Here is a 10,126-nt window from a genome sequence, read left to right as displayed (position 1 = left end):
TTGCGTACTGTAGGGAATCTAATCTGAAAAAGATCCTGGAACACCAACCACACAATACTATCGCCATGCCCCAACAACCCAAAGAGTAGCCATTCAAGAAGGCAGCTCATCATCATCTTCTCTGAGACAATTAGCGAAGAGCATCCAGCAAGCAACACACTGCATCTTGTGAACCAGTATACATTAAACATCTAATCTCTTCTTTACCATTACTGTATCATGCAACAGGAAGAAAGCATAACAGGGAACTGATAGAAGTGAAACTCACCATCATTTTTATTCAGGCAATGACAATGGAAAAAAATATATTAGTACATGGAATTAAAATTTTATAATCTGTTTTTTTTGTAGTTACAACTTTAAAAATCTTCATTGAACCATAACATATAAAAAGACAAATATATCTGTGTATAAAAACTATGCAGGTGAAGGGTCTTCCCCAAGTGAAAAGCAGCTTAACATGGCCAAGGCAAATTGTTGGAGGAATAACGGAGGAACATCAGAGCTGGTGCAAGTTACTCAGACAAGTCACAAGGGAAAACAACACACTAAAAGGAATTGTACTTGAATCACCATAAGCTCATTTCCACTGGCACAACCACAATATCAGAAAGTTATTAATGCAGGCAGAACAAAAGTTCAAGAAAATCTCTCACTGAATTGCAGACTTCAACCTGCGGGGGTGATTCTACAGTAAATATGCAGCTGTATGTCATTTTATGCCATTGTTGTAAAAGACAGGATAGGGAGTTAAAAAGACAAGACTCCAGAAAAAGAATTTAAATATATGCACTTTTTATCAGCCAGTGTCAGGGTGATGACATTCTCTAATTAGCAGTAAACAAATATTGTTCAGCGTACAGAGAGTTTTGTGCGTTCAAAATCCTGTTACACTATTGAGAGGACAGCACCTGTTGGAACCGTGAATATGTTGTGTGATCTCGTGTGAGGAAGTGTTGCTTGCTTTACAGAAGCCATTCGCAAGAAGGGTCAGTGTGCAACACTGGTGTGTGCCAACATCTCAAAACCTCAAACCCAGGTTTGCAAAACCCCTGAGCATCGAAATGGTGAGCATCCTGAGAGGAAGAAAATGATTCTTTACTTCGACTCTGAAATTAAATACTTCTGGGTACACCTGTGTCCCATCTACAAGAACACTGTCCCACTTCATATCTGCACAAAAGACAATGCACAATCTCGATCAGAATTTGTTTCAACAGTGGCCTGACACTTCCTGGTTTCATACCCAAACTGTTGAGTTCAAGACCCTGATTTGCTTTAATTTGGGTCCTCAAGGCTGACAGGCCTGGAGAAGATAAGCTTGGATCTAATCTGAGGATAAAGTTTTGCCACAGTCCTTTACTAGTTCTCGTGAAGCTCTGGTAATGCTGACGTGAATGGGAGCCCCAAATCCACACTGGTCTCCTCAGATTTCCCATTGAGTCTATATGCCCACACAGAATTTCAATACTTGTTCAAGATGATTTGCATAAAATCACTACTGTTTTGAAGAAAAAAATACATTATTGGCATTGAGAGCACTGATTAATGAGTACCTAATTTTACATGGGAAGCCAGTGCATTGTCCAAATATGGCAATGATTGGGGTGGAAGACACAAGCAACTCACTACTTCTATTCAACCCAACATTTGAGAGATTAGGCTGTAGGGAAGAACTCAAACAAAAAACATGGCACTGACTGTCAAAGCTCTCATTTCAGAAAAGTGAACCTTGAGAGCTGTGACATTGAAACATTCCACTGAAGAAGGCCATCTCTCTCAGTCTGGGTTAACCATCAGTTGAAGCAAACTGCAGGAAGCATAACTGAAGATAAAGGGCTGGCACCATAATTACACATAGTAACTGGATGGCACCTTTAAGCATTCTATATTTAGTTGAAGTTTTAAATACCGCTGGGTGACAAAGATGAGGATGATGTGTCGGCAAAGCAAATTACATGTCAGAAAATGGGCACCGCCAACTGTGGGAATGTTTTGGCAACTTCTTGTATTTGTGAAGTAAACAGTGCATGAAGACTGATCCACATGTGCTGTGCAGACTACTGGGTGTTGCCACTTCAGGGGCGAGATGCATTAGAGTTGGATATTATTTCTAAGTAAGGCAGCGTGCTGTAGGAACAAAGGTCTGCAGGAAGCTTTATCGTGCAATGTCCATTTTTGGGTTTGCAGCCTTCATTCAGTTTTCCCTAGCTTGGCAATCAGCTCGTCACAAATCTTGGTCAGTTCCTCAATCTCTTGGTTCTGCGAAAGAAGAAACAGATGATTTTTTTTTGGCAACCTGTTCGAAACCAGATAAGCTGTTCGCACTTTTAGGTTTGTACCTCACCATTTCCATTTGGAAGTGGGTAAACTGTCCTGCTGGAGTGACACAAAGTCACGCGCCTGGACATTTCTTGTCTCAATTGTGTTCCCAATGATTAACCAGTGAGTGCAGAGAGCACTATAAATGGTCTCATCACTTGTGAATATTGCAGAGCAAAACTTCACAATGTTGGCTTTGATTCCAGCTACAACCCATGTGAACATGTAGCCTGGAATTGTTCAGTTGGTTCTATCAAGTAAGATGCCAGAAATTTATCAACACCCAAAAAACAGACAAAAGATCAGCAAAAGGAGCGCTTCATGAAGAAATTAAATCAGGGTCTTTATGCTCTCCCTAAAATTTCACTATATCATACGCTCATTACAGCGGACAGCAGTCAGTAAGACTCAGTGGACACTAGTATCCCTTCCTTTGGATCCCTACACACTCACATCATGCCTAGGTAGAGGCTGGGATACTCATGCTTCCCGCCGATTCAATAAGACAGTGCTTACCAATTTTTCCAAAAACTGAATCAAGGTTTGAAAGTTTTATGACCCCTTTAGTCATAAAAGGGAGGGAGATCTGAGAGTGTGGGAACATGGCTATTTGAGCTGTAGCACAGTTATTCTGACACTGCCAGAGATCCACAGTAGACACTACTTCCTCATAGCTTGCAACCTCAAAATTCCAGCTCATGTCCCCAGTTTGGGGTCCTTAACTCCACTCTGGGAAGGCTTGCTGTACAATTGTGCTTTGGTGCTGTAACCTCCAAACCATCATTTGCTTTACCTTCTGCTGAATTGTCCGTTCCATGGAATCCACTTTCATTTGTTCCTTTCGCAAGCTGGCTTGCAGGGCTGCTCCCTCTGCATTGGCCTTAGCACGCACTTGGGCGATCTCCTCATTGGCCCTGCAAATTGGTCAGGACAGTGAGTGAGCGGACTGGGCTGCAAAACAGCACTGGAACATACAAGACCTCGACCATGAACCCTCACAATAACAAACTCATGATGACAGATTTTTAATTCCTTTGTACCAGCCTTTCACAAACACAGGTCTGTGTCATTGTTTTAAGAGGTTCCACAGCTGGCACTGAGCTCGACCAGAACTGCAACTTAGAAGTAATGGATACCAATGCCTTTCGCTGTCCTTGCCTATAGTACAGTGGAGATAGCTAAACAATAAAGAACCGAGGAGTACACAGCCTGTGGGAAAGGGACAACATATTCACCTGCAATGGCTCTCTCTCATGGGACTGCCTGCATAGCCACAGTGGAACAACTACAACTTACCCCAGTCCATCAAGTGAGAATGGAGAGAATATAGTGCAATCTGGCCATCAAACATGACATTATTGCAATAGTAGTGTTGTGCTGACCCAGTCCTGAATGCCATGGAGTCCCTAAAACACAGGAATGCTGACCGGTCCTGGACAGGACATGAGGCAACAGTAAAATGTGTAACCTAATTGCATGGGATACACCCAACCACATTGTTGGAAATGAATAGAGCTTCTGAAAATGAATAACATTAATTGGTTTGAGGGAACCACTCTCATACTGACCTCAACACCAGCAAACTCTGTTCTGTTGTATCACTTCCAAGTTTAGTAGTTCTAAACGTTTAATTTTAATTTATGAAGTAATGGAAAGCAAGGTGAATAAATATTACTTTAAAATAACTCCAGTTGAAACAGCATTACATTAGTGGCTGCGAAGCTGCACCTATTGCATTTGAGTTCTCTTCACGATTGTATTTGCGAGTCACAAATTAGCAATTAACACCAAGAATATCAGAATTTCTGAAGTTGAGCATTTACGAAATTTTTTGGAGGCAGGTTTTTGGGAAGATGCCATTACAAGCCTGACTGAAGTGATTTGGCACAAATTGTGTTCCACGGGCCATTCCACAAAACCATGATAATTGCTAGTTTCTAATTTACTCCCTACATGTGGAATAAGGAAATAAAATAAGTTGTTGCTCAGCAACAAGTTCCACATGAAATGAAACAGAAATGGTGAGAAATACATTGAACTGTGAAACTACCTTGTGATACAATACTTGTGTTATGGTGGGGAATGGGGTGAAATCCCTTGTGGAATCTTTATACAAGGGAGATGTGCTTCAGACGCACGCGGGTTGAGAATGCCTGCTCTACAGATTCACAGATCCTCTTTAGGTTGGAGCTTCCCAGACTAAGAGTGCCTTTGGGGCTTAGGAGAAGAATGTGTTGGGAATAATGTGTTGGCCTGTTAATTCCCATCCTTCAGTACTTTAGAAAGATAAGTTCAATATCAGTCAAAGGGTTGGATAGTGAACTGAGGGCAAGAGATTTTGCCACTTTGGAATAATGTGAGCAGGTTCACATTCTTGTTTTCTAAATCAATGACCATCACGATTTCAAACTCCAACATTTTGAGTGAAGTAATTTGTTCCAGAATGGAGCACAAAATGGGAATGCCACACACTTCAGAACCCGAGGCCCAAGTCACACAGATCATTATGGAGTTATTTCAATTTGAAAGTAAATTTTTCAGAGGCTGGTATCCTATTACCAAATCACATAGGAGCTGTACTTGACCACAGTGCAGCTTTGTATAGACTCAGCTCTCAGAGTGTCAATATCTCCGACATTCACCCTTTTTATCGGTCAGCCAGGGCTCCCTGATTGAACCAGATTACCAGTCCCAATAAAGGAACTCAGATTCTATGAGTTCCAATTGGCTGATCTCATTGTAATCACAACAAAAATATCTTGCCTTTGCAAGCAGTTTTTCCTCAAGTAAAACAGACAACTAATAAGCCTCAACTTTCATTCTGATATGTGTCAGCACCAAATATGTAAAAATCAAAGCAGTGGTGAAGTAAGTGAGCAAGAGATTGGAAGATTGAAGGATATCTGTAAGAATGAAAACGCACATAAGCTAGAGGAAAAAACTGAACTTCACTCATGAATTATTTTGTTCTGGGTGGAAGTGTTCTGGTCTCTCCAAGTATAGCTGCTCACTCTTAAGTTGCAGGAATGTGCATTATGGGCTGAGACCTACTTGTAACTGCACTAAGAATTTCACAAGATATTTCTCTTGTACCTTGGTGACCAGAGGACAGAGAAAAACGTCCATTTCAAACTGAAACGTGGTTGGGTTGGATTCACTTGTCAACGTTAGAAATGCAAGGAGTTATCTCCTCGACTCATCTGCACTGTTTCCATGCCTCAATGACTCTTCATACTCAGTAACTTCAAGCAGATGCTCAACTCCTTGGTGTTTTCTCTCTCTCTCTCCCTCTCTCTCTGAACTGGACTCAAAACATTGACTCTGTCTACAGATGCTACCAGACCTGCTGAGTTGCTCCAGCACTTTCGGTTTTTAGTTATGTTGGATAGCTCTGCTGCCCAAATCCTATCCCACACTGGAGTACTAATCAGCCAGCCCACACATCCTGTTCCAATTGTCCAAACACAGCTGGACTCAGGGTTGATCATCCTTTTACCCTTACATTTTGGCCCCTCCCTTAGCTGACCAGCCTCCATGCTTTGTAACTCATCCTCTCTACCTCTTTTCGATCCTTTCTTCAACTCCATTTCTGTGACTAAGCTTTCAAATGCACCTCCTGTCTTTCTTTGGTTCTCATGTTTGTTTTGTTTAAACGGTGCCTTTGTGTGACACTTTGGGCATGCTTCTCGAAGTTGTATCTCCAAGTACTGCTCAGCCAGGCTTGCAAGTTAACATGATTTATGGCAGCCTGGTGGCTCAGTAGTTAGCACTGCTGCCTCACAGCACCAGGGACCCAGGTTCGATTCCAGCCTCAGGCTACTGGCTGTGTGGAGTTTGCACATTCTCCCCGTGCACGTGTGGGTTTCCTCTGGGTGCTCCAGTTTCCTCCCACAATCCAAAGATGCGCAGGTTAGGCGAATTGGCCATGCTGAATTGCCCATAGTATTCAGGGGTGTGTAGGTGCATTAGTTCGGGGTAAATATAAGATAATAGGGTAGGCATCTGGGTGGATTACTCTTCAAAGGGTCTTGTTAGGCTAAAGGACCTGTTTCCATAATCTATAATTATTTCAACCTTGATGACAAAGATCTCATGTAATTGTGTACCCTACAGCGATATGTCAGACTTACTTGTCTAGTTTTTCTTCAGCATGGAGTTTAAGAGCTTGGTATCTTTGCTCCTCTTGTTTGACTCTAGCCAAGTAATCTTGGGCACATTTCTTCAATACTTCTTCATTCTTTCAGACACAAGACAGAAAAGAAGTTAGTTTTTATGCAACAGGTCATAAGAGAGTGTATTTTTTTTTCTAACATCCCCACTGGCAGTTTTATTTTATCATTTTTAGCTCGTGACTGAAGAAACACAAAAGCGATGTGCACCTTTTTGAATCCCTCTAGTACACTCTTCATGTTCTCGTATCTCCTGAAAAGATCTGATAAGGACCTCTCCACTGAATTAAGATCTGCCAAAGCCTGGTCCTTTTCTGTAATCAGCTGCTGAATGGATGTCTGAGAAACCATTTTGTTCTTTTGTTCATCTTCTGTGAGAATAAGAACAGTTGAATAGTCATAGGGAAGACTCTAATTTATATGTACTTGAGTTAAAAACTTGGGGTAGAAGTCTAACTTGGATGGTGGCGCAAAATGGGCTGTATCTGATCAGCATCTGATATTTAGTTAGACTGTAAGCATCAAATCAAATTTTCAGGCATGGAACAGTCTAACAAGCACCAATGTAGCACCACTACTGCAGACAAATTTCTGGACCATGATACTGACAGGTATTCCTCTGCCCATTGAAATATAGATTCGGAAATGCAAGAACAGGTCTATGATATGTTCAATGGATCAACAGTTTCTACTTGTAAACCAAAAACCGAAGATGATGAAGCCAAGAAGCTGACATGCACTTCTGAAGTGCAAACATATTTCTCACTGTAGATTGCCAGTAAAACCACAAATCTCCAGCAGGAAAAGTGTTTCTATTGATCAACCAAGAATTTGGAAGGCAGTGAGGATTGCATTGAAACGTGGAGAATTAAGTTTGAAGCTTTTATCAAGAAAGGAGAAATATGTCCTGACCTATTGGTCAGTGATGATACTTCCCCAGGAAACTGAAAGGAGCTCAGTTCTTAAACACACTCTTAAACCACAAAAAGAAACCATCACAAAAGCACTCCTCATTCCCTTCCAGCTCCACTCCGTGCTCAAAGAGGAACTTGAGCAGAAGGACATGATTTAATTGGCTATCAACCAAGGTGCGAGAGTGTGTCATTGTATTATCAGCAAAGGTACAAAGTGGCATTGATTCCTTCCTATGAAGGCAGAATAATTTCAGTACTACTCTACTCTTTTCTTTGCAGAAATCTTAAAATGGATGGAGTTAATTAAAGTCATTTAATAGTGATCTAATTCAATCAAACTAAGAAGTGGAAGACATACCAATCATCTGTGCAATGGTTTTTTCATACTCTGCAACAATCCTTCTGTAAGAAAATGGAACAAAGAATTAGTTGATTCATTTTCTAATTGGAAAGTACCTCTTAAAAAGCACTGATCTCAAAAGTCTGTCAATATCTCTTTTGATACATGAGGCCAAATGTAATGTAAGTGTGCTTTAATTGCACGTTGGCCTTTTCTGAGTGATGAACTCTGCTTGAAAGTTTAATAGTTTGTTGAGATTTGAGATCAAAAGCAAGGACTTTAGGAGGGAACAATTCTCAATTTTGTTCTTTATTCTGTCAGATGTATTTCACCCATGAAAGAAATAAGTGAATCAAGACAAAAAAGCTTTTGTTTTAAAAAAAACAATGGTCGCACCTTGTCACAATCAAGTGATTCAAAACATTTCTTGAGATGAATAATCTTAATAAGCCTTAAAGCCATTCAAGTAGTAACAATTCTGAAGGAAATGATGATTCTTGTTCAAAACTATCTTCACAATTTCAAAAAAAATTGTTAGTTTTACGGAGCCTAAGTTGGTCCAAACCAAGAGCTTAAAGGTGGCTAAGTCCCCAGGGCCCTGTGGTATCTACCTTAGGATATTGACAGAGGCAAGAGAGGAGATTGCTGGGCCTTGACCGAGATCTTTGTATCCTTGCCAGCCACTGGAGAGGTCCCGGAGGACTGACAAGTAGCTAATGTTGTTCCCCTGTTCATGAAGGGAAATAGGGATAATCCAGGAAGCTGTAGACTGATGTGTCTCACATCATTGGTTGGGAAACTATGGAAGGAAATTCTTAGGAATAGGATTTACACACATTTGGAAAAGCATTGCTTAATCAGGGACTTTCAACATGGCTTTATGTAAGGCAGTTCATGTCTTACGAACTTGATTGAATTTCTTGAGACGGTGACAAAGATGATGAGGGTAGAGCAGTGGATGTCGTTTACAGTGATTTTAGGAAGGCTTTCGACACTATCACTCATGGTAGGCTCATCCAGAAGATTAAGATGCATGCGATGTACAGTGACTTGGCTGTATGGATTCAGAATTGACTTGCCCACAGAGACAGAGTAACAATGGAAGGGTGTTTTTCAGGTTGGAAGGGCTGGGACTGGTGGTGTTCAACAGGGATCTGTACTGGGACCGCTGTTGTTTGTGATATATATAAATGATTTGGATGGGTTAGTAAGTTTACAGACAAGACAAAGATCAGTGGAGAGTGTAGGATATTATCAAAGGATACAGCAGGATACAGATCAATTGCAGACATGATTGGAGAAATGATAGATAGAGTAAGCGTGCGGTGCTGCACTTTGGGAGATCAAATGTTAATGGCAGTATCCTGAAGAGCATTGATACACAGAGGGATCTTGGGGTTTAAGTCCAGAGCTCCCTGAAAGTGGCTATGCAAGTAGGTAGGGTGGTAAAGAAGGCATATGGCCTGCTTGCCTTTATTGGTCGGGGAATGGAGTACAAGAGTCAGAATGTCGTGTTGTAGCTTGATAGTACTTTGGTGAGGCCACACTTAAAGGACTGCATTCAATTCTAGGATGGATGTGGAGACTTTGGAGAGAATACAGAAGATGTATACCAGGATGGTCCCTGGAATAGAGGGTATGAGCCATAAGGAAAGGTTAGAAAAACTCAGGTTGTTTTCTCTTGAGCAGCAGATGCTGAGGGGAGACTTGGTAGAAGTCTATAAAATTATGAGTTGCATGGATAAGGTTGATGGTCAGAATATTTTCCCAGAGTTGAAATGTCTAATGCTAGGGGCATGCATTTAAGATGAGAGGGAGAAAGTTCAAAGGAGATGTGAGGGGCAATCTTTTTACATAGAGAGTGGTAAGATTCTGAAATGCACAGCCCAGGAGTGGCGGCGGAGATTGATCAAGGGACTTTTAGATAAACACATGAATACGTGAGGAATGGTGGGATATGGACCAAGGGCAGACAGAAGGGATCCATTTCATTTGACATCATGTTCAGCACAACATTGTGGGCCAAATGGCCCATTCCTGTGTTGTACTGTTCTATGTTCTAAATACAATAGTTGTCCAAAGTATTTCACAATGTCTCAGTTCTGGGCTTATTATTTTTCTTGTATCTGCAACATATTTGGAATGCCATAAGATAAACAAAAGATTGGAAAGGCAAGATCTTCCCAGCATACTTTCTGTGGTGTATTGCCTAATATAGTGCACTGTCAGGTTAAGAGTCCAAACTTGTGACATGATGACATCATCGGACATTTTGGAGTGGGAGCAGTCTTTCTCACAGATTACCAAATGGTGAGGAGAAGCCAATAGTTTTTGCATCAAGACGTGAAACATAGCAGAAATGAACTAGGCACAGATAAAGA

The 10,126-nt window shown here is 41.1% G+C and overlaps 1 protein-coding gene across 6 annotated transcripts in view; it reads right to left on the bottom strand.

Annotated features, from left to right (window-relative positions):
• Positions 1-254: 254 nt before the first annotated feature.
• Positions 255-10,126, bottom strand: part of tacc1 (transforming, acidic coiled-coil containing protein 1) — a 157,489-nt gene continuing 147,617 nt past the window's right edge. For all 6 annotated transcript variants that reach the window (XM_087984382.1, XM_043681465.2, XM_087984383.1 and 3 more), the window contains 5 exons: positions 7,764-7,807; positions 6,702-6,862; positions 6,453-6,559; positions 3,116-3,236; positions 255-2,262 (listed from right to left, as the gene is read on the bottom strand). In XM_087984382.1, coding sequence (XP_087840508.1) covers positions 2,194-2,262; positions 3,116-3,236; positions 6,453-6,559; positions 6,702-6,862; positions 7,764-7,807 — 502 coding nt within the window. In that variant the 3' untranslated portion in view covers positions 255-2,193. The remainder of the gene's footprint in view (positions 2,263-3,115; positions 3,237-6,452; positions 6,560-6,701; positions 6,863-7,763; positions 7,808-10,126) is intronic.

This window comes from Chiloscyllium plagiosum, unplaced genomic scaffold (genome assembly GCF_037043375.1).
Source record: "Chiloscyllium plagiosum isolate Xiang-an unplaced genomic scaffold, Cpla_swu_hap1 HiC_scaffold_48, whole genome shotgun sequence".
NCBI classification, from domain to species: Eukaryota; Metazoa; Chordata; class Chondrichthyes; order Orectolobiformes; family Hemiscylliidae; genus Chiloscyllium; species Chiloscyllium plagiosum.
The sequence above is the reverse complement of the archived record's forward strand: the minus strand, read 5'-3'. Positions and strand labels throughout refer to the sequence as shown.